The sequence below is a fragment of the Camelus dromedarius genome, chromosome 24 (genome assembly GCF_036321535.1).
Source record: "Camelus dromedarius isolate mCamDro1 chromosome 24, mCamDro1.pat, whole genome shotgun sequence".
Classification (NCBI taxonomy): Eukaryota; Metazoa; Chordata; class Mammalia; order Artiodactyla; family Camelidae; genus Camelus; species Camelus dromedarius.
In genome coordinates, this window is record NC_087459.1 from 23415916 (window position 1) to 23441138 (window position 25223).

Sequence of the window (25223 nt, forward strand, 5' to 3'; positions counted from 1 at the left end):
ACGCCTCAGTGTCCAGGGAGGTAACAGCAAACGGCCATTTGTGTACACTGCGCTGCCGACAGGTCATTATTTGGCAGAGAAGGGCACAACAGGCTCGGTTATCGGTGCTTATAACTAACTTTCTGAGCTCAGAAAGAAAATTCTATTTGCTTTCTCTCCAATCTAAAAGAAATGAAATAGTCATGTGTTCCTGAATTTCCATAAAAGAGAGGAGAAAATGAATAAGGGCTGGGCTCCAGATGGAGGCTTGAACACAACAAACGCTGTGCAGCTGGTAAGGTCTGATAAGAACTAACCCGTCTTGGAGGAAGGAAACTCTCCCAAGTGCTACTGGACCAGTGGGGAAATGGAAAAGGCTGTCTGGTTGGAGAACAAGTTACAATCTGCATCTTAGTCATCTCATCCAAAGGACCCCCTAAAAAATGACTGAGGGATAACTAATTATGCACCGAGGACCAAATCGAACAGGAGACAAAGAAAGAGTTCTAAACTGCGATATAGAGAAAACTATGGGGCAACAAAGAGGAAAGGGAGAAAAGGGTATTTTCTGCTCGGAACTCAACCCGAGGGTTATCTATAGTTACCTTTTTGGCTTTTAGAGTGGAGGAGAAAAAACGAATGGGAATAAAGAGCAAGAGAAAGAAGGAATATAAAAGAACCTGGAAGATGGCACATTCCGGAATCATCTAGAAAGAAAGGAGGGATTAAAGCTATCCAAACTAATGGCTGGAGCCCACCCCTCCCCACCCACCCGCAATCATACCCATCCAGCTCCAACCAAAGAGGAATCTGAACCTTATTGTTCTTCCCCGACCAGATCCATTTGCTAAAATTAATGATACTATTGCTCCCTTACTTATGTCCAGGAATAACTCAAGAACTGGACATTTAACTCAGAGGTAAAGTGTCTTCCATTTTTAAAAGTCCTTACATTTAAAGTGAATCTTTCCTGCCCTTTGGCAGCCTGCCACATTGAACCTCTCTGTGGGTGAGGAGAAAAGCCTTTCCAAGATTATTCAGATTCCCCTACTTGGCTGCTGTGAGCTGTCATGATACATTTTGGTTGACGGAGAACGATGCTTGTCATCGCCCAGAACGGTTACCCTGCAAGCATTGCTCTAGCTCCAGGGCACTGCCTGGGAATTTTGCTTCCAAAGGGAAGGTGTCTAGGAGCGATATCAGTGTATCATGCAAAAAAGAAAACTAATCTATCCAGGCTGACGTTGAAGGTACATAGGTGATGTCAAGAAAAAACATGAATTTCACCCAAAAGCAGTGTGTTCACCATTGTATAAGCACACTTTGTTTCATAATGAACAGCCTCCCTCAAAAGAGACTGACCTGGAAATGCAGGCCCCTTGTTTTTCTGTGCAAATCCCCTGGCACGAGAAGTGCCTTTCCTTCACGAGCACCCAGGTTCTGCTCCATAGGTAGGACACTAAGTCAGGGATAATACAATGATTAGGTTATCTGCCATAATCGTCCAGTTGTATGGATGGGCCAGATGAGAAGAAAAGGGTTATAGGATTCCCCCAGGGAGGAGCAAGGCTTACCACTAGAGACTTACCATTATCTCGTGTAGTCATCATAACCACCCTGTAAAATTATCCCTGCTTACAGATGAAAAATCTGAGGCCCAGGGAAATTAAGTAGCTTGTCCAAGATCTCATAGAATAGATCTGCAGCACATCTAGCTTTTTTTTTTTTTTTTTGATTTTGATTTTTTTATAGAAGTAAACTGAGTCACAAAGCCAGGGGTCAAAGCTAGCTAGAACCCAAGCCCACGGACCTGGGCATGTTCTTCCTACCCCATCATGCTGCTGGCACTTGGAGTCCCTTGAGAACCACCTGCTCCCCAGCTGTGGGGTCAGGTATTCTCTGAGCACCACGAGAAGGCGGCAGTCAGCGAGGGACGGCTGTGCAGCGAAGACACCTGGGCAGTGACGTCCTGTGTTTCCATGTGGGCTGTACCTGCTGCTTTCCCAGGAAGTGACGAAGTGGAGGTTGATGCCCCTTCAAGGTCCTGATCAACTGTGATCTCTACGAGGCATTATTTCCAGCTAATTGTCTGCCCACTTAGCCAATGTTGTAAAGAAATGGGTATGTCTTCCCTTAGAAACGGATACGATGGGCACCCCCCACCCCCACCCCATTCGTTGCTTTTCTAGCAGTCCCTGTCATCCACTGAGTTCTCATCTGGGGTCCCAAAAACGTATCAACGTGGATAAACTGGAAGAGGACTGAAGCACAAGGAGCGTATCCTCCATTCTGCTTAGAACGGAGGTTTGCATGCAAGAGAAATGGATCAATGCTCATCAAGCCAAGAGGGATAAAGTGCAGCATCGCAAAGCCACGCCCTGTTTCCGATCCCATTTTGTAACAACGCTTCTTCCCGAAGAGCATGAAACCCTGCAGCTGACCAGTACCGCCTGAACCAACACCTTCTATCAACCGGGCTCCTCCAGGATTTCCCCACGAAGAAAGCAAACAGAGTTTCGCAGAAGTCTTTTTATTTTTAACTGTAAGTTGCCCCGTGTTTTGCTTCTGTAGTAGAACTCTATTAACCGGAACGTTTAATTGTTTACAACACCTCACGCCATAAACTCAGAGTTTACAATTAGTGCTTTTCATCCCAGGGGCCAAAAGCTTTGTTATGGAAATTTGCCACTACTGGAACAATATACCTTTAAATGCTGGGTAGGTTTTATGGATAAGAAAATTAAAAGCTCATTTACACAGATGGCCAGTGACTTGCCTAATGACAGAGACCTTGTTGGTGGCAAAACTGAATAGGTCACTCCTGTTACTGGAAGACTGTGAGGGCAAGAAAAGAAGGTGGAGGTTGGCTAGCTTTTAATGCGACTGTTCTCTTCCTGAATGGTGACAGGCTTCACTTGGCCCCTGAGCTAGATTCCATTTCTGAGTCTCCTTTTCCTAGATCCCAAGGGAAGTACTAACCCCTGTGGTTGTCAACCTGTCCTTTATCCACAATACCCTGCAGTTGGCCAGCATCATAGCCACAGCCCATGTCGGCCAACCGTACTGGTCGGTCTGTCTCTGTGAGACGTTCAACTTCTTTCTAGGGTGCTCCTGGGTTTCTGAATTGCTGCTTGTGATTCCAACATGACAAATTCTGCTGCACTGGGATTTGACCTCAGTTTGATCTCCTGGTGTTCTCTGTGCTGTCCCTGTCACTCCCCCCAAAAGGGGGGCCCCACAAGACTCTGAGCCAAGAATTAATACCCAGCCATCTTCATTTTGTTGCAAGATTGGCTACCTGTCACCTGCTAATGGCCACCAGCTCCTCAGATAGAATCCACATTCCACACAGTTCATCTATTTAAAGCCTACAATTCAGTAGGTCTTAGTATGCTGACAGAGTTGCGTGATCATCACCAAAATCAATTTTAGAACATTTCCATCATGCCCCGCCCCAAACCCTGTACTCAGTAATAGTCACTCCTCTCCCACCACTGCTCCCCCAGCCCTAGGCAACCACTATTCTACTTTTTGTTTCTCTCAAATAGTTTCTTAAAATTCATTTTCATTCCAGCTCATTGGACTAGTGGATGGAGTCTGGGCTCCTCCTTTTGGCTTTTTTAGGTCCATAAAGTGGAACTCTTGTCTCCATCTACTCAGTCTTCCATCTTTCCTCTGCTTTTTCACCTGCACTTTTTAATGCACACTCCCTACCTTCGTCTCCTCACCAGACCCTAAACACCCTGTCCTCACTGTGCAGTGGGGAGTTAACTCAGTGGACTTGGGTTGCCCAAACCCCGCACATTTCTGAAGAAAGAAATGAGTCTTGCCAGGCTCCTGAATGATAACCAACAAACCCTTGGAATAGCCTGCCTGTTGAGCGTCTTTGAGGCTCTGGTCCACGCTGTATTAACTTCACCTCTGCCGGGGGAAGTGGGGAGGAGCTGGAGACTGAGTAGCCAAGGTCAGCCACATGGGTGCTCCATGCCGACAGGAGTGACCCCCAGTTAAAACTGGGAACACCACGGCTCAGGCAAACTTCCTTGGCTGGCAACACTTTATACATGTTGTTACAATCATTGTGGGAGCCTGAAGTACTGTCCATGCACCTCCTCGGGGAGAGGACAACCAGAAGCCCACGCTCGGTTTATCCTGGACTCAGTGGTCCTATGCAGCTTGTTCCTTTGCTAATTCTAATCTGTGTCCTTTAACTGTAATAAATGATGACCTTGAGCAAAGCAGCTTTTCTGAGCTTTATGACTCCTTCTAGTGGACCAGCAAGCCCGAGGGTGGTCTTAGGGACCCCAGACACACTCATTGTCACTATTATGCCTCTGTGTTGTCTCTCATACACTCTGCTGGTGCAAATCCCCTGCAGTTTGCAAGGCCCAGCGAGTCACAACTTTTCCAGGAGAGACAGTGCAGTGGGAAAGGGCACAGACTCTGAATCCCAGGTTCATCTCTTACTGGGCACGTGACGTTGTACAGTGTCTCAGTAGCCGTGCCTGTAAGATGGAGGCGATGATAATCCTTATCTTACAGGGCTAGGATGAGGTATACTGGATTTGTATTGTGTAAAGCAAAAGAAAAATGCTTGGCACATCGAAAATTCCAGTGTTAGTTACGGTTGTTTATAAGCTTTCCCATCCACTCCACTCATAAAGCAATTACACACTCTTGGGCCCCAAGCCTCCAAACAGTCCACGAACTCCTCCAAGAGGATCATGTGACTTACCAACACTGCCAGCCCCCCCGTGAAGCTCCCGCCACAAGGCTGAGCACACAGTTGGTCCCTAAAATACATTTGTTAATGTGTAGAGATGATATCTCTATCTCAAAGTCTAAGAAAATCTGACTCTTCACCTGATGATTTCCTCTGTGTAAGCCAGTCATCTTCCTCTGGGGAAGAAAAAAAAAATAACCTTCTCCCTTTATATATATTTGCGCACAGAATTTGAGATGCCAGCAGCCATACATATCCAGGACAGCCCTTTCAACAACCGGAGTCTAATGGGCTCTAATGGCTCCTGTACCTTATAATTTATTATCAAATTATATGTTGGATTAAGGATGGCTAATTGTTAATCATCAGCTTGAATTAGTTATTAATGAGTGATGTCGCTAATTACAGGGTCACCTAACACAGAGCAGGCGGGCACTGCTGACACTTCACAGAAGATGCCTGACTCAGCGTCAGCCAGTGCCCTGAAAGCACCGTGCTGTAAAACGTCCCATCTCTTGGATGACTTCATGGTTCCTTCCCTCCCGTGGTAAAAGTCACAGGATTTTACAGCTGGAAAGAACTGGAAAGATCAGCAGTTCTCAAGTTGTGAGCTACAGACCTCTGAAGGCTGCTGAGCTAAGGCGGGTTTCCAGGAATCCACGGTGCCTTCAGGCTAAATCTATTACATCCCTCTTTCTTATCTTTGCTACAATTTTTCACATACCTGGACATGATGCTATGAATAATACCATTTAAGTTTGTATCAAAGCACAACTGAATTCATTGTGGTTTTTTGTCAAGAAATCTTCATGGAAAATCTAGTGAATTTGTATTTCTGGGCCCCCAAAACAGCCATCAATTAGTTTCTGTGTCCTTGGTCATCTTGGCAATTCCTCCAGACCTTTATCACTTTTCCGTAGCCCCCAATCCAAGGCCTAACTCTCACTCTTAGCAGTGATGTTTGCCTCTTAATTTGGAAGGAAAATGGGGGTCATACAGCATAAGCTCTCTCCTCCTGCTCTTCAAGACCAAACTAGGGGTGGGCGTAGCTCAGCAGTAGAGCACATGCTTAGCTTGCAGGAGGTGCTGGGTTCAATTCCCAGTATCTCCTCTAAAAATAAATAATAAAACCGAATTACCAGCCCCCTGCCAAAAAATAATAATATAATACAAAAATAAATAAATAAAAAAGAATTACTGAACAGGGGCAGAGTATAGCTCTAGTGGTAGAGTGCATGCCTAGCATGCATGAGGTCCTGGGTTCAATCCCCAGTTCCTCCATAATAAACAAACAAACAAATAAACCTAATTTCTGACCCCCTTGCCCTAAAAATACCAAAGTACTATCCACATTCTTGACCCCACCCCCTACTCCTTCTGAAGGGTCGTTCTTTGCCAGTCAGCATCCTTCCTCCTTTAGAGGTCTTCACATCCTCCCTCTCTCCTTGTGCTGTGCCCTCAGCGCTATGTACTGTGTTAAAACAGGAACTTTCATGTCCATATTTGAGCTGAGGATGTTCAGATAACAGATGCTATATTCAAAGAGATCGTGCAGAAAGCTCAAAGCAGGTAACAACAACAATTAGCTGAGTAATGAAGGTGAGTAAGTGGAGTCTGGGAGAGGACTGTGTCAGGAGAGGTTCCCTGGAGTGAGCTGTACCCTGAATCCCCCTCCGGGCATCCTACCATCTAAATCTAACCCAAGCCTGGTGGTCAGTGCTCCTGGCAACGGAAGCATCCTCACTGGTGCCTGACTCATGATAAACAAGGGGAAAGTGGCTGATGGAGCAGATGGGGGCCCCGCATGTGGGGAGCTGCCTCTCCCCTCCCGTGGGGGAGGAAGGTGTCTAATCTTGGAAACCGGATATGAAAGCCAGAAGGGACATTGATCTGTGGCCACATTAAACGAGGTCACAATAAAAACTCACTATACAAAGGAATGAAGTATTAGAGGGGAAAATAAGCAGGGTGAGAGATATGGGAAGTGCCCTCATATGCATTTTCCCATAGGTTGAGAGTTTCATAAAATCATAACTCTGACCTTCTGTAGAATGGGTATTATAAACTGGAATTAACTGATAGCTTTTCCCTTGATATGATTCAACCAATGGAAACTACAGTTTGGGTACACAGGGTAGCTCAAATTTGGAAAGAAATCTAAAGGAATTCATCTTTTTGTTGAGAGAATTTTAAGAAATTACATAAATATATAGTTATTTTTACAAGATGAAAATGATGATCACTATTAAGTCTTCTTTCAGTTCTCAACTTTCCTCAGAGCACTCCCCCCAGACTACAGGTTCTCAAAGGTAGGGACGATGTCTGGCTTTACTGATGTATTTCAGAAGCTAGTAAATAGATATCAATCGTACTTCTTTGAATGAAGGAATAATTATTTTTAAAAAATACAATAAAAAGGAAAGAAGCACTGACCTGTGATGCAACGTGGATGACCCTCGTAAAATCCATGCTAAGTAAAAAAGAAGCCAGATGCAGAAAGCCACATATTGTATGATTCCACTTACATGAACTGTCCAGAAACAGGCAAATCCATGGAGATAGAAGGTAACCTGGGAGCAGTCAGGGGCTGCGGGGTTGGAGGAGCAGGGAACGCTTAACACACGAGGTAATTTCATCCTCTTCCTAACCGTTCATAGCCCTGACTGCTCTTCTTTTTCTTTCTTTTTTTTAATAATTTCTTTGGGGGTAATCAGGTTTATTTATTTTTTTTTTAATGGAAGTACTGGGGATTGAACCCAGGACCTCGTGCATGCTAAGCACACGCTCTACCACTGAGCTGTACCCTCCCCCCGACCTCTCTTCTGAGCCGCGGCTGTCACTTATCCATTCATCTGTTCACCAGATATTGTCAGCAAACCTACGAAGTGCTAAGTGCTCACTAGGCACCGGGGTTACAACTGAATGAGCCACTGGCTCGGCCTCAGAAAGCATATAGATCAGTGAGGGATTAAAAAAATGGTAAAGAAAGGCTCTCCCATTGGGAGACCCATGTAGAACACCCAGCACTGGTTCTCAATACAAGCCCTGGGGATCTTTGGGAGGCCGGCTTCCAGGCATTTGTGAACTTCCTGAAATTATCTGCAAAGTTCTGTCCACTTACACACGCTCAGGAGTGACAGAATCTACGGCTTTCTTCAGATTATCGAGGAGGTCCTTGACTCAGAGAAGCTGAAGCTCCACTGGTCTAATGATCTAGGTTGTTGATGTGACATTGGAGATGATGTCACTTTGGAGAAAAATCAGGGCTTAAGACCTAGATTTGAGAGCCTTCTCTGCACAGAGGTGACAGCTGGGTCTGAGCTTCTCAAAGTCTTTCACTGAAGAATCTCAGGGGGCGGAGGGCTGTGAAACCCAGCAGAGATAGGAGGGAGATCTCTTTTGGCTTAACTCAAGCTCCAGGAAGTCCAGCCGTGTTTCTGCTACGGCTTTGAGTGACCCTTTCCCCAAACCTCTCAGCCCCACAATAATGTCACAGACCGCAGGTGCCTGCAGCTCCCAGGGTGAGAACTGTGGACTAGGACTGTCCTTGGGAATGACCGAGGTCTTTAAGGGAGCAGGCGTAGAGCAAAGACCAAACTCTGGGGGCCCGAGCGGTCAAATCCAGTCTAGACTCATGTTGCTTGGCCCTCGTAGTTTTAAAGAAAAAGGATTTATTGTCAACATTTAGAAGTCAACAGATTTCACCAAATTATGTGAATTTGTGTCTTTCCTTAAAAGTCTGAGGACCTGACAATGCTGGCCCTGTGTCCCCCCAGCATCACCACATAGGGCTGGCAGCAGCTGCCTCCTGGGTGGGACGTGTGTTCTTCAGTCCCCACCCCCATCCCTTACACTCGGCTCTGCTCTCTTCAGTGACACCTGTCCCCTATCTACACCTGAAACTCTGATGCAGACAAAGAAGAGCAGAGGAAAAACAGAAAACCTTTGGAAACAGCTGTTTGCCAAGCAGGGGGAAAAAAAGATACATAGAAAGAAAGATAAAAAGAGGTCAAACAGGAAGGATATAAAATCCCCTTAATGCAAAATCTATATTGTATTGACTACTGGGAAGTATCTAAAGACTCATCCAATCTAACGCCATTTGGACTGTGAAAAACTCCTTGCCCCATCCTTTATCAGAATAAAATTATTACTATTAAAATACTGGGATCACAGAGAGGAGGGGAAAACCACCATATCCTGACATTTAAGAAATGGTACTGTAACTGCTTAATAATATCAGAAGGGCCATAAAAATCCTTTCGTACAATTAAGTATCTCCATCAACTATTAACAGATTAAGCATTTCGTAAGCTATGATACATGAAAAAAAGATCACTGGTATTTGATTCTATTGTGTACATCAGAGAGGCATGTCATATGAATGACTCACGATCACGACTCCATTTTCTTGAGTTTTTTTAAGATGCATATTAATCTTCTGTCGAGGTTACCGTAACTCATGAAATACATGCTCTGTTTTAGATTAGTGCCTCACATACGCAGGGAGAGCTATGTGTTCTGGGCATCCCAAAGCAGCGTATCTATTTCTTTTCCTCTGCCGCTAACACCATCGTCACACTTTCACTCCCTTATCTGTCACGGCTGGAGGTCAGCCTCCCCGTGCGTCAGGGAGGAAACCGTGTTTGGCCAAAAATATGAAACTGTCTATCCGTCGCTTGAACCCTAAGCTTTCAAGATCTAAAGGCCATCTGAAGCACTTTCTGTTAATTTTCTTAAATCGTAGTAAAATGCATAAAACATAAAATTTGCTGTCTCAACCATTTTTACGTGCACAGTGCAGTAGTGTTAAGTACATTCACGGGATTGTGCAACCAATTTCAGAACTCTTTTCATCTTGCAAAACTGAAACTCTGTACCCACTAAATAACAATTTCCCATTCCGCCCTCCTCCCCAGCCCCTGGCGACCACAGTTCTACTCCCTCTCTCTCTGATTCCAGCTATTTTAGGCACGCCATAGGAGTGGAATCATGTAGTATCTTGTCTTTGGTGACTGGTTTATTTCACTTAGCACAGTGTCCCCATGGCTCATCCATGTTGTAGCATGTGTCAGAATTTCTTTATCTTAAGGCTGAATAATATTCCACTGTGTGTGTGTGTGTGTGTGTGTGTGTGTGTGTGTGTGTGTGTGTGTGTATAAAACACATCATAGTTTGTTTATTTGTTCATCTTTTGATGGACATTTGGGTTACTTCTGTCTTTCGGCTATTGTGAATAATGCTGCTATGAACACAGGTGTACAAATACTTCTTTGAGACCCTGCTTGCAACTCTTTAGGGTACATACCCATAAGTGGAATTTCTGGACCATATGGCCACTCTATTTTTAATTTTTTGAGGAACCTCCACACTGTTTTCCACGGCAGCCGCATCATTTTATACTCCCACCAGCAGTGCTCAAGGAGTCCAACTTCTCCACATTCTTGTCAACACTTGTTACTTTCTGTTTCCTTTTTGTTAATATAATAATCATCCTAATGGGTGTGAGGTGGTATCTCAACCATCAGATTTTAAATATCCCTGAAGGTTATGCTGTGGGTCTCAGACAACCCTTCAGTGATGAGTCTACATTATTATTTGCAGAAATCCAAGGGTGTAGGCCTGCAGCCTTCCAAGCAGACATGGAACGTCTAGGCTGCCAAGGGAACTGAGCCACGAGACATTTCCAGCGGAGCAAGTTATTGGTCCAAAAGATCACCTTCTTTGTTGCATAAATTCGCCCATGGGTGGCTCTGCTCTAATGGAATATGTCAGCTTTCAATTTGAGCCAGAAAATAAAAGAATATGGAGAGGGGAGGGTCCTGCCCATTTCAAAATCCCACACTTGTTTATCAAAAATTTATACACTGAGGAAGAACTTCACGGATCCTTGCGGAAAGTCCTCACTGCCGTTCCACAATTGCCCCTTTATACCAACACACATTGCCCTAAAATGGGGCAAACTGAAGACAGAACCATGACGATTTTAAGTCAGTTTTGACCCTGACGTAGAAGTCACAGAAAGTACTGAACTGTAACTCGGGCATCACCCTGGTTGAAAATCAGAGCATTTGTGGTGGGCTGCACAACATGCTCCTCGCCTCCCCCACTCCTCCCCACAAGAAGTCCACATCCTAATCTCCGGAACCTGCGAATGTCACCTTACACGGGAGAAAGGACTTCACAGACAGATTCAGTGAAGGACCTTGACAAGAGGGAGATTACCGTGGATTAGTCACGTGGACCCCAGGCGTCACCCCAAAGGCCCTTATATGAGAGAGCGAGAACGTCCAGGGAAGAAGAAGGCCACGTGATGGAGAAAGGGAGGTGTGACGAGAAGAGCCTCTGGAAGCTGGGAAAGGGCAAGGAAATGGATCCTCCCCTCGAGCCTCCTGATGGACCCAGGCCTGCAGACACCTTGTGTTAAGCTCTGAAAGGCTCATTTCTAATGACTGCCCTTTAGAACGTAAGAGAATAAATGTGTGTGCTTTAAGCCACTAAGCTTGTGGTAATTGGTCCCAGCAGCCACAGGAAGCAATTACGACATCAAAACCCACCTACTTCATTCAACATCCTTTATATTTGAGCTTCCCAACTGGCCGATCATGAAGGGACTGACCCTCTTGCCTCCAGGGGAAGCTGGGGCACCTGGGGTGAAAATCATGACGGAGCTGCCCAAAGGCCCTGGGTTCCCCGTCACATGTCCCTTTTCCACTTGTCCCTGCACCCACCATTGTGATCGTCAGGCGTCCAAGTATGAAAAAGTTCCAGGAACTAGTACCTTTCAAACGTCATCCTTAAAAGCTCCTGCACACAGTTCATCAGACACGAGGAAGAATAAAAAAACATGCGCCTTCCCACCGCTGCCCACCTTTCAGGACTGCCGTTGGATAGGCTGCACTGGAAAATTTTTAGCGAAAAGAAGCGAAACTTTGATGGGAAGACACCCCAAGCTCCTAAAGCAGCTGCCTCCACACCGCAGCTCCATCCCCAGGTGGTCTCTCCCATGCCCCCTCCCTCCCGGGATGGGGCTCCCCTCTTCCCTGGGACCTGGGGACTCAGAGGCCACCGGGGCGGTGCTTGGCACAGACCTGATGGGGAGGGAAGGGTCCCCGGCGTCCCACCAGTCCTTCGGGGGGCTGATGTACATGCACCACAGCTCCCAGCTGTACCCGTGGGCCGAGTTCTCGTACCGCTGCACCTCGAACGTGTCCTGCTTGATGTTGTCAATGGAGGGGAGGATCACGCGCTTCCGGTTCTCCTGGATCCGGGACAGAACCGGCTCGGCCCTGAAACACAGAGACGTAGAGATTTCATCTCTCCCCTGAGGCTCACCCACTCTTCAACTGGCACACACCCCAAGACGGCAGACAACGAACAGAAGCCTGGAGTTACAGCCGGGGCTGTGGGCAGGCGGGGACTCAGATGGATGGAAACTGAAGGCCCCCAGGGGCAGCTCCAGGCGGATCAGGCAGCTTGAAGGGAGGACGGGGAGGTGCTGTGACGCGCAGCTCAGTCCCTGTCCCTGGGGGGGTCACCACATTGCTGCCCACGTGGGCGTGACAGGCATGAAGAACTCAGAACATGAGGGCTTCTGCCCTAGAATGGATGGCTGGTCTGTGATACCAACAGTGTGAGCCAAAGCAAGGCCCTCCTGACTCTAGGATTTGTACAGCGTTTTCGGTTTCCCCCCAGGCACTGGCCGATCCCTCTGTTTTTTTTCTGCTGGAACTGAATTACCTTCTAAATAGGTCACTTCTGCCCTTCATGGCCTGATTTCAATGAGCATTTCGCTAGCTTCTTTGTGCATGTGACTGTTTCCATTGTTTTAATTGATTATTTAATTGATTTCTTAAAAGGGATTTAATTGGCTGGGTTAGTGTCGGCGGGCAGGGATGAACTGAATGCAAAGGCAGGCAGAATCCTGCCTCCCAGCTAGCCCGCACCCCCCGGGGCTGCAGCAGGCGATAGGCAGGGACCTGGCTCGGGGTTCAACGCGAGGCCCTGCCAGCTTAGGAGAAAGCAGATGGTCAGACACCCTTGCCAGGGTGCGTCTCCGAGGAAGACGTGGGAAGGGACCATTTCCCACATTCGAGAAGGAAAAGATGGCTCTCAGAAGCCAGGGCATTAATCTCCCTGCTTAGAACAGAGCGCAGGCTTTGGAAAAGAGTCAAGTGAAAATCCCATTCCTCTGCATTATTTGGAAGAGTAATGAGGACGCTCGGCCTCCATCCCATCTCTTTTCATTTGCAGCTATTGAATTACCTGTTGGCACATTTCATCTTTCTATTTAACATGAGCAATAAAATAGACCCTGGGCCATTTACTGCCTCCAATACTTCTGCATACACCACAGAGGCGGACGCCAATCGGGACTGACGTCCCATGATGTCTAGGTGCACTTCAGAGCTCTGTCCTCCCCCAAAGCCCTCACTCTTGCTATTGTCCTCCAGGAATGCCCTTGTGCCCGGGAAAGAAGTCTAGGATGAACCTACACAGGTTTATCCATCAAGTGCCACCTCTCCCAGGAAGCCTGCCTTAATTTCTCCCAGTCGAAGACTCTCTCCAGCCTCTCAACTCTTAGACCATCTGCCCCCTATTCAAGTCACTCTGACCACATGCTGTCTTGGCTGATCTTTGAGCACAGGTTTATTTTTTCTTTATAAGCTCATGATAGCTGATGTTTATCAAGCACTGGGCATCATTCTGAACATTCTACGTGTGCTACACTGGACTAAGATAAATCTCAGAATAATTATATGAAGTAAATACTATGATCATCATTTTACAAATGAGGAAACTGAGGCCCAGGGAGATTAAGGCACTTGTCCCAGGCCACACAGTTTCTAACCTGGATAGTCTGGCTTTAGGTCCGGTCTCTAAGCTCCATGGCCTCCTTGAACAGCGCACCCTTCCCCTAGGCTGGTCTGGTGCCATGCACGTAGAAGCAGTCAGCTCAGCCCATCACTGAGCGGGGAAAGTTGCTGAGCATGGGGCAGAAGACTGTGGTTCAAATCATGCCTCTGACGCTCAGGAGCTGGGTCTTCCAGTCTGTCGCAGAGCGTACAGCTGTTCCCAGGGATTTGCTCCCCTTCTTGGGGACGTCCCGCCTATTACCACGAGGCCTGAGGTGCTTCTCTGCAGAGGGATGACCTCCCTCAACATCAGTTACTGTTTAGCTTGGATGTGTGACCTGCTTTGGATAATAGAAAGTGTGACGATGTCATTTCTGAGCAGAAGCTTCCATGGCCATTGCAAGGTTCAGCTGTGACTCTTCTCCCTGAGCCACAGAAATGGCACTTCCTAGGCAAGGGTGCTCCTTGAGTCTCAGGTCACAGAGGACATATGGAGCAGAGCCATGGACAGACAACCCACAGCAGACCTGCCACGTGGACAAGACGGAGATCATTACTGCAGTAAAACCTACTAGAAGTTGTGACACATGGTCTAGCTGCCATGAAGTCATATACCACTCTGGTCCAAGTGTGGAAAATGAGTCTGAAGGGCTAAGATAGGATCACAGAGATCAGTAAGAATTAGCCTATAGGGTTCTGGAGGGTGGATACCAAATCTTGCCATATTTTCAACCAGTTGAGTGACCACCTGTTCCAGTTTGCCCAAGACTGTTCTGATTTTACTACTGAAGCTCCTGCATTTTGGGAAATTGCTCCGTACCGGGCAAACCCAATCAGCTGGTCATCCAAATCACAGCCTAGACCAGTCTTTGGGGCACAGCTGTCATCCAGTAAGTACTGGTCAGTTGGTTTAAGGGAAAGATAAAAAGGTCTGAGCTGGGAAAGTGGAGGTCAAGACAGAGAAGAGGGAGACATGAGAAATAGAAGGAAAAACCAGCCAACACTGGACGTGGACTGGATGAGGAACATGATGGGGGCCAAGACTCAAGTGAAAGGGACTGGGTGGTGCCAGCAGTTTCAACAGGAAAGAAATGAGGAGGGACTGATGGGGAGGGAAGGGTGAGACAGGGCAAGGCTAACATTCCAATGGAACATTCAAGGGCATCTGTTGAGAAGGCTTCGAGCTCAAGTGTTCCCAGACTTGAGTGAGCCTCAGAGTCCCCGGGGGGGCTGGTTAAAGCAGACTGGCCATCCCCTGAGCGTCTGATGTCATAGATCTGGGTGGAACCCAACAATCTGCATTTCTAACAAGTTCCCAGATGACGCTGACGCTGCTGGCCTGGGGACCACATTTTGAGAATGTGAAGCTCAGGGCAGCACATGTGCAGCTGAGTGTGTATCAGGGTCTGATGGTGGCAGGAAAACCAGGAGAGAAAACTGGGGTCTGAGACGGCAACAGATACTCATGGGCACTTGAAAGGGCCGGTGTTAACAGTGACTTCATGCTCCAAACCTTTGTGTGGCCACGTGCATAACCATTCTTTACCCAGTCATTAAAAGGATTCTAAAGTTTGTTTCAAATGAAAAAGAATAGACATTTTAAGGTTTAATTAGTGATGGGATATTGGCTCTTCAAATATGGTACCATGAACGGCACTTACTGGTATAAGTGTAATGGCATCATTGAGTGTAAATGAACACTATTAATGAAATGAAAGACCCTGCTTTTTACTAATTAAGCAACCCTGGCATAGAGGTTTAACCTCTGACTTGATTTACCATTGGTTAGTTAGAAATAATCATATAACCGAAAAACTCGAATCCAATTTTAACATTCTCATTAGCTGTTCTGGGCATTTTCGATGCTTCGCTCTTCTTACATTCAAAATCTTCTACTCCCTGTATGCTTACCAGTTTCTCTCCTATTGTTCTGGAAAAACATCAGGGGCTACCACCGGCAGGGAGAAACCCTTCCCTTCCTCCAAACGATGTTAAAGATGATCCCATAAATTCTGGGAAGCTTTGCCTGAGTAGGTAGAATTACAAATGAATTGCTTGTTTCACAAGAACAGTCAACCATCCTCCCTAGAAATGGAAACAAGCAAAGCAGCAAAAGAGAACAATCGGAATCTGTCTGTCTTGTTCCCTTAGCAAGGACTGTCTTGAGTTCTGTCCAATGCATGCATCATTTTCACTGAGAATTTTAATGATGGTGATGATAGTCATGATGGTGAGGATGATGGTGATGATGGTGAGGATGACAATAACAAGGATGAAGATGACAGACTAAATAGGCAACAGACACATTTCACCCTGCTTCCCAGTTCTATCCCAAACCACGGTCCACCTTCTTCTCAACCACCCCTTCTCCATTCTTTCAGGGCCCCCAGAGGAAACAGGCAAAGTGCCCCACCTCCTGAACTCTAGCCTTCCAGACCCTGCCGCAGGTGTGCTCCTAGGATTCAGCTTGTGACCTACCAGCCAGCGGTGAACTCCACGTGGGCATCAAAGAAGCCGGTGACCTGGCCAGTGGCCACCTTCCAGCCCTCGATGCGAGCTCGGATCAGGCCCTCTCTCTTTTGATTTCTCACCACCTTCACGAGCCCGGGGTAACGTTTGTGGACATACTCCTCCAAGGGGGCCTTCAGTTCCTCTACAAATGACAAAACACAGGAAGGTCCATGTCAAAAGTGCATCCAACCCACTGGGAGGCCAGCAGATCTTCAGTTAGTTCCAGGATTGCAGGAAAGTTTGCATGTTAGGAATTTAGTAGAAAAGACTCCATTCCATGTGAGTCAGACATCTCGGATTTGAGATTTCTTTGCTTTCCGGCCCTCCCTCCCTTCCTTGGCAAGCATTCCTGTCCTCCCACTGTCCCCTGAATCCTGTTTATCAACTTTATATGGGTTTTCCCATCTGTCCATTTGCTGATTCTTACAGTATGTGTTCTGGGAGGTCCATATCCATAGTCACGCACTACATGCAACATTCACAGGGTTTGTGCTTTGGCCGTAGGACATAAAAGAAGTCCTTGCCCCGCAGCAGAAATGCTACCCTGACGGGAGAAGTGACGCCGCCAGGGACTGAACACTCCCTCCTGCCATCAGCAGGTGGCAAAAAGTGCTTTATTCACATGATCTAACTTAACCCTTACAGCAGCCCTAGGTGGTTGCTAGATTAATTCCATAATTAACTAGATGAATTCCACTCTGCAAATTAAGAAATAGTCTTAGCAAGGCGAACCTGTCTCAAGGTCATAACCTAGGAAAACGGAAGAGCTGAAACACAGGCCAAGTGTGTCTAACTCCATAGACATAAAGGGATACCTCTGGATACGTGAGAATCACTGACTCATCACAGGGAAACATTTAAAAATTTTTCTTTTTTTCCCCTATCTCTATGAGATGACTAAGTGTCAACTAAACTTACTATGGTAATCATTTCATCATGTATGTCAGTCAAATCATTATGCTGTACCCCCCAAACTTATACAACGCTGTATGTTAATTATATCTCAGTGAAAATAGGGGGAGAGGCGGGAAACACCAGGTGTAGAAGGATGGATGAGGAAGGGGTGACAGAGAGGGGATTCTGAGATGTGCACACTCTGAGGACCGGTCCACAGACAATACTTTAAGAGATACTGTCACCTCTGACTTTGCTCTAGAAAAACCCAAAAGGCTGCAGACGTTGCACAGACCCCTCACTTCCCAGTCATACATACATGGCAACTCTCAGCAAATAAAAGCCATACATTTGCAGTGTATGGAAAGGCCGACCTCTCTAGATCATGCATGTTGTCCCCGGGAAGGATGCTGCCATGTGACCCAGGAGGAAGTACAGAAGATGGAGGTTTAGATGGATGGAAAAATAGGCCTAGAAGCCAGGAGTATGGTTCTCAAACTGGAGGCTGCATCAGTATCAATTTGGAAGGGGAGTGTTGAAATGGATTGCTGCCCCGCCCCCCAGTTACATTTCCAGAAGGTCTAGGCTGGGGAACCACACTCTGAGAACCACTGAGCCCGAATGCTGGGCAATTGTTGGTGTTTTGGCCGGTTTTGCCATCAACATTGCCGTCATCCCAGAGCTGGTGAGGGAGCTGGTGGAGAAGCCAGGTGATGGGGACCCTCTGCTGCGTCAGTCACCCCAGTGATGGCACCGAGGTGGCCCAAAGAATTTTCAGCTTCTAGAGGCCACCTACATACTGAATGGTGGATGCGTTTTCCTGTCTGTTAATTACATTTCTTGGAGCAAGAATTCTAGCAAGAAGGTTGGGCAGGCCAGGCTGCTCAGTTGGTCACTCACTCCCCACGAGTGCTGCGCAGGCGGGCAGGGGAAGAAGGGATGTGCCATGGAGGGCAGAGGACCACGCACAGGCCCTGCACCCACTCCCTAGGGTGGGCCCAGGAGGGCAGGCATCTTGGGAATCCCCGTAAGTTCAGGGAGAACATTCTGAGCACTGGGCGCCACGGCCGGGACCACAGACACCGTTAGCCTTCGGGGGCTCCTGGTGAGCTGGGACCCCGCTGTGGCTGTGCCCCGTGACCGGGTGTCCACTCCTGGCCACGCCAGTCCCCTGTCTACGCCAGTCCCCTGTCTAAGTATCAAGGGCTTCCCCTGTTTGTTCAGCAGTTGTGACTGAGACCTCAGCGGAGAGAGACAGAGGCATTTGCAAGTTTGGCAGAAGAGCGTGGTTGACTAACATCGCCCTTCCGCGACTCCAGGCTAGCGGGACAGGGACGTTAAAGCGCCTCGAGAAGTCTAAAAGGATAAAAGGATAATGCCTAATCGTCTGGAACTGGCCTACGGCTGCTGAGATTTACATACAAAGCCCTTGATATGCATTGAAAATGCTATTTCTAATACTAATTGGTCTCTTCATGTTGTTACTATAGATTAATTGTGTTAACTCCCTGTGAACAACAGCGTTATCTTTCCAGCTAGTCAACATCATGTTAAAGACCAGGGCCCACTGTATAGGGGCAAACACCATCCTCGGTCTTCCAAGGTTCAGGGACACATCTGAACACAACTGAAGTGACCGCCTGGGGCTTCCAAGGGAACACTGAGGGAGATGCCGGCGTCCGCGCAGCAGAGCTCAAGAGCAAGCACCACTGAGAAGGCTTCACTCCCCAGTCCCTGGACGTGGCTCCGGACCTCAGAAGGGATTGCGTTGTGCCCCTGCCTGGATTTAAAATCAACTCATATACAAGCACTCCCTCAAGATGCTTACAATTTACTCAAGGAGATGAGATCTGTTAAAAAAAAATTTTCCAATATTCAGGAGCTAATGGCCAAAGAAAAATGACTGTAGAGGGAAAATGCTAGTGTGGGGCAGTGAGGTCACAAAGGGAGAAACGATTTTGGCCGGTGGTGTCCAAGGAGAAGGGAGTGTGTGAGTTAAGAGCAGGTTTGGACGTGCACGCTCACGGTTCCAGAATTCACAAACACACAGCAAAACACATAGGCGTGGAATTGGATCTGCTCAGGTGGCAGAGTCACTGGTGTCTGGGGGACTGGGAAGACGCTGTTCACTAGAAAAGAGGAAAAGAAGGAAGGCAGCAGAAGAAGCTGACGAGCTCAGCTGGGGACAGGCAGAGCTGCCAGCAGGCTTCCCGGGGTTGACTCAGAGTGAGAAGACAGGGCACAGAGTGTCAGGGACACAGTGGGGAGAGACAATGGCCTCAGAGGGAGTGAGAGTTCCTGGAGACAGAGCGAAGAAGACTTAGAACCCCACTTTGGGAAACATGTGCATTTGGGAGGCAGGAAGCAGAGCTGGAGGACGAGACTGGCCAGAAACAGCATCACAGGGGCAGAGTCATATCAAGGGTAGAGTTTCCGAAGAAGAACCCGTGCACTGATTTTATAAATATTTATAGAGTGCCTACATGGCTGAAAATGACATGACCCCTGTTCTCAAAGAGTTCTTCAACATCCAATGTCAGGAAAGTCAAATGCATTAGATAAAATGAGAGCTGAGAACAAGCCATTGGTCTAGACAAATTGTAGGTTCCTGATGGGACCAGTGAGAAAAAGGAATTCCCTTCTGGATGCTGCTGGGTCCTGCAGGGACAGGGTTCACTTCGGAGAAGTGGGTGAGTAGGACTGCTTAGGAGAGATGTCCAGAAAGGCTGGCCCTGGTAGAACAGAGCTGCGAGGGCACAGGGGCTGTTGAGATTTGGAAGTCGCTTTAAAGTGAAAAAGCCCACAAGTTCACCAAGCAAAAACAAAGCCCCCAGGCTCACCATGGAAGGAAATAAATCCTCAGCCTGACAGTAGTAAGAAGTGTCACACCCATCACCTAAGATCCTTTATCATCCTTAACAGCTGAAACTGTTCCTGGACATTATAATGACAGTAAGAAAAACATTCTACATAAGCTTTTTCTCACAGGCAGACTCAGAGAAGAAAATAAAAACTCACTTCAGCAAAAATAAATGTTTACCTTCCGGTGTTATCAAATCCAATAGTAAACTGGTCTAGAGCCATTTGGGCATCCTTGTGTTTCGTAAGGTTTTTGGTAAATAGCCTTTGGGGAATCAAGAGGGGAGAGGCAACCACTGCCTGTGAATAGAGGGACGGGAAGGGAGATACATCTAGTCCTTAACAAGAAAAGGACCACCTACCATCCAGGCTTAAGGAGTACACATCGGCAACAAGAAAGTCACAAACAGTGAGAGCTAAAGCAAAAAAACATTATTACAGATTTGCAGCCAGATTCTGCACTTTCAGTGATACTAGCAAATAAACCATCAGTCTGTCCCTTGTCTCTAAACCCTGCTCAGAAGGAAGGGTTGACCTAGAAGACTCATGTCCACCTGCTCTGCAAACCAGTGCATGAACCAGGGTGCCACACGGATGTGGCTTGGCACCACACTGTCCAGGGCCGGGCCACGTACCTCTCAACCCTCATAGTTATCAAGCCTTGATGATGAGACTTATTGAGTGTTGTCCCTCAAAGTCTGGAGACTCTGGACAATCAGTCTAAGGTTATGCGGGTGTTCCTCAAACTTTGCTCTGCATCAGAATCACCAGTGGGTCTAACGAGCTCCACGAGGCTGCTGCTGCCGTTCTGGGGAACGCACCTGGAGCAGCTCTGGCTTAGAGCTGCTCCCCTATGCAACCCCTTCTGTGATGGAGGAGCCCCTGCGTGGGGAATAGGTCTCATTCGAACTGAGCAGACATTCCAGAATCCTAGTTTTGGCTACCGCCCATCTCTGCCTTCCCCACCACCTGAACCAATCTGCTCTGCTTTGTCTAAAGCAGAATAAGCTCCTTGGAGATGCTCTCAATCTACATGGGAGGCTTTGTCTTGCCATTTCCGAAACTGAGAGCCTGACTGCTGGCCCCCGAGCCCCGCGTGGAACCACCTCACAATTAGGTCAGCGCCTCGGCAAGGACCCCAGAAGTTCCTGGCTTCTGGTCTCACTCCCACCATCTATTACTACGAGGAGCACCACAACTCCCGCAACACCACTCCTGCTGCCATCACCACCCCCATCACCGCCACAGCCACTTAGAACCGACACGTCCCCCCGCCAGCAGCTGCTGAAGTGTGGGCATGCTGCTAGCTGGGAACGCATGGGTTGTGACAGCTGGGATGAGAAAACAGCACATATGGCATGTTCCAATTAAAAAAGAAAAAAAAAAAAAAGAAGAAGAAGAAGAAGAAACCCAAAAACCAAAACTGCCTGCCTCGAAGCCAGCACTCCTCAGAGTGTGAGATTCCTCTCCACCCAGGAATCACCTGGGAGCTTGTGAAGATGCAGGTTCCCAGGTCCACCTGAAGTGTTTCTAATTTAATGGGCATTGGTGGGGTTGACCAGCACTCCAGATGATTCTCCCACAAACCCAAAACTTCTCAAAAGCCCTGATTTATTTTTCTCCCATTGTTTTTACCATGGTAAGATACATATAACACAAAATTAAACACGTTGACCATTTTAAAGTGTACAATTTGGTGTGGCGCAACCATCAACACTACCTAGTTCCAGAACTTTCCATCACCCCCACAAATAAACCCCCCACACACATTCAGCAGTCACTCTCCATTTCCTGCCCGCTCCCCAGCCCCTGGCGACCACTAATCCACTTTCCATCTCTGTGAATTTGCCTCTTCTGGATTATGTCATAAAAATGGAATCATACAAGATGTGGCCTTCTGTGTCTGTAACCCTGGTCAATTTTGAAGGGGGGTAGGGGAGGGGAGTGTGAATTTCAACCCTTCGGAGGGTCTGATTCCTTGTTGTGCTCCTGTGAGCTTCTCTGATGCCCATTTTGGTTATTTGGTTGACTGGAAGCTTATTCCCAAAGGACTTCCAGATTCAGCGAAGGGGGTTCTGGCCTCCCTGAGGTGAGGATCCAAGCCTGAATCTGTGTTCACACCCCTAGGGCCGCCCTGACACCAGTCTTTCTCCCCATCAGGGAACTTCCAGCTCACCGTGCTTGGGGCCCCAACGCTGGCACAGGGGAAAAACACAGTTAGCACAGAGATTCTGCACAGCCATGAGGCACGATGCCCTGCATTTCTACGGTGTCTTATTTATGAGATTTTGTTTTAAAATGTGCAAATCATTCATAATGCCATCAAAAGAACACAAAAATAGATTTAAAACACCTGGGTTTTCTGGTCCACCTGAGAATAGCTTTATGCCTGGAATAGCTAACCAAAAATAAACGAGTAAAAGTGGCCAAATATCAATAATCTATTTTTTAAATTAATTTTTTAATTAAAAGAAGGGAGAGAGGGAGAAAGCTCATGCAACATGTGGGGTTTCTCATCTGTCAAATGCAGACAGTAAGTTCCAGAAACAAAGCCGGGTTTTGAGGGACCTGAAGTTCACATATCTGAAGGATCTTCTTTAAGAAAAAGAAAAAAAAAAATTCTTTTGGAAATTTTACCAAAAAATACAGGTGTGTTAGGTGCCCCCCACTCCAAGGGTCTTGAAGGGATCACGCAAGTGAAAGGATCCAAGTCATCAGCTTCAAGGTGAGTATTCCCTGTGAGGCGGGCTTCACGGATGCGAAATTCCTTTGTGGCTGACAGTCACTACTTTTCAAACATTTCAACTACTACGTTTGTCTGTATCTATAATGAAATACCGATATCCCGAAACTGCTTGCCAAGCTGACTAAAAATGTCAGCTCACCATAAAATGCTTCCCAAAAAAAAGAGAACAACTCAGATGAGGACCCCTCTTGCAGTTAACTGGAGAATGATCTCTCTTGCAAACTTACAACGTTCCACGATTCTTGTTTTACATTTACCGAGTCCTAAGTGCCCCATTCTGTCGTAACCGCTTTCCCTCTAGTAGCTCTTCTGTCTCCATCAGGACTCTGTGAGGTAAGTGGCCCTGTTATCCCCATTTTACAGATAAGGACATTGAGACAGAGAGAGGGCAAGCGCCTAGCAGAAAGTCACACAGTTTGTAAGTGACATGCCTGCGCTCCTGGTCATTCTGCCTGATTCCCGTGGATGCGAGGCTGCGAGATCTGAAGTGGTTCGTCTGCTCGTGTGGAACCGAGCCTCGCACGTGGCAGGTGGAGGCCTGACCCAGGTCTGTGCTGGAACTGGCTCTCTCTGTAACTTCGAAGCGCCCACAATTTCGCTCTGGGCTTGGCGCAGGCATCTACCTTTCTTTCTAGCCAGCCGTCCGCTGACAGGGGTTGGTCCTCTCCGGGGAAGAAGCCCTCTTGTTGACTGAGAGACTCAAAGGGAGGGAGCAGCAGGGAGAACCAGCTGAACTTCAAACTCCTCCAGACAGTCCCACCAAACTCAGGAAGGACAGCAGTGACATTAAGAACCACGCCCCCTTCTCCATCACATGGGCCTGTCTCTGAAATCCGAGCCTTGAAGAACACCAGTGGGGAGAGAGCCAGCATGTAAAAATGCCAGATGAAATGACACAGAAGGCGGCTGTATTGCCTATTTTATCCTCTGGGCATCTCTCAGCTTTGTGGACTAAATAATGCATTTTCCGACGACAGGAGTGAAAGAGAGGCCGAGGCAGGCGAGGCGAGAGCAAGAAACTTCGGGAAGAACAGGAGAGATTAAAAAGGGATGTTTTTGCTGTGTATGAAAGCATTTTAAAGGCGATTCCATAGTGAGATCAAAGCAAGGAGGGAAAAAAGCAAAAGGCAAAAAGCAGCAAGAAAAGAGATGAGACGTATAAAGTACCAAAGTGTTAAACTAAGTGCATCACACAGAGCTGTGCATTCAGGGAGAGGTGCTTTGATAAAGAAACCCGTCTCTGCTTTCAATTCCTTTGTTAAGAAGTTCCTCTCCACTGCATTTAAATTTCACCTTAAAAAAAAAAATACAAGGAACCCAAACCAACAGGAAAACATCATAATGCCTATGGGTGGTGCCTCCAGATTGCTCCCCCAAATTAAGAGAGTGTTCCCCTATCCTGCCCCATCAAAAGGCAGTTGAAAAGTCTGGTACTTGCAGCTGATTCCAGTAATAACATGTGAATTTAAGCGATAAAATTTGTCTACAGCCTGGAGTGTGTTTTTCTTTCATTATGTTCCTTATTTACTGCGATATTGATTCGGAATGCTCTGAAGCTGGCAAACCTCTTCCCTGAAATAGCCAAAGTCACAGTCATTAAGGGGGGAGCAGGGGGGACAAAACAGCACACGGGAAACAGAAAGCCCTGGAGAGAACAGGGTCATGGCTCAGCGCTTGGTCACTTCTTGTAGTTTTCTTTCAATGCAGTTGGCAGCCGGGAATGGCAAAACCAGAGTAGGCATCTGGTCAGTTCCCTCTTCTCCATTATTTTGGGGACCTCTGCATTGAGAGCCCTGAATTCTCCAAGGTCAAAGGCAGTGTGGGTCCCGTGCACAGAGAAAACGCTTACGCACGCTCACCAAAACAGAGTGCACATGAAGGTGTGACGCGGCATGAAAATGCTCTGTAAATAGCAGCCTTTATTAGGGTCCGAAGGTCTGCAGAAACTAACATGTCTGTCTCTTCTAGCCCAGGGGAGACCTTCAAGATATTTAACAGCCAAAGATAGGCAGTGAACAGGAAGAACAGATGTGAGCCCGAATGTCACACCGGGACCTGCTGGCCGAACAGCAGCGCTGGGAATCCCAAACCATCACCGCACTGGACGTTCACGCAACGGGCACTCATTTGACCTGAAGACCCGAAAAAGCCCTCCTGATTAGGTAAACTCACAGGGTGCACAGGGCAGGGATATTCCGAGGTGGAAAAAGAATGAAAACAGAAAGGTCTCCAGGCAGGAGGGTGCCACAGGGCCACATGCAATTGGATTCGTCTACACTGAACCTGGGGGCACCTGCAGAGGCAGGGACACACCTGGTCAGGAGGGTTCATCTTGAGCTGCTGCACGACACCAGGGTGAATAGTTAAGAGAGATAATAATGGTCCCTACCTGAGGGGCCGTTAGCGGTGGTGAATAAGAGAATGCATGCAAAGCGCGTAGTGGCTCAGTGTCGAGCACAAAGAAGGCACTTGGGAGATGCTAAAATTACTACTCATTTTTTATTGTGTGTATCGCTGTATATAGTTGATGGGAGAGCGGATACGCCTTGGGAAATACTGAGATGACTTGGTAAGGAGACTTGAGGTGTGCAGGGGAGGGAGTCTTAAATTGGAAGGAAGGGGGAAAGCACAGAGGGAGGTGACATTTCACAGGGAG

At 47.3% G+C, this 25223-nt stretch overlaps 1 protein-coding gene across 2 annotated transcripts in view; it reads right to left on the reverse strand.

Moving 5' to 3' along the window:
* The window catches only part of GALNT17 (polypeptide N-acetylgalactosaminyltransferase 17), a 364793-nt gene that overhangs the window by 151609 nt on the left and 187961 nt on the right, over nucleotides 1-25223 (reverse strand). The window contains exons 4-5 of one of the 2 annotated variants that reach the window (XM_064478595.1): nucleotides 16036-16210; nucleotides 11794-11991 (exon numbers count right to left, since the gene is read on the reverse strand). In XM_064478595.1, coding sequence (XP_064334665.1) covers nucleotides 11794-11991; nucleotides 16036-16210 — 373 coding nt within the window. Of the gene's footprint in view, nucleotides 1-11793; nucleotides 11992-15468; nucleotides 15547-16035; nucleotides 16211-25223 lie in introns of those variants that run through there. The other variant, XM_064478596.1, reaches the window with a different exon arrangement.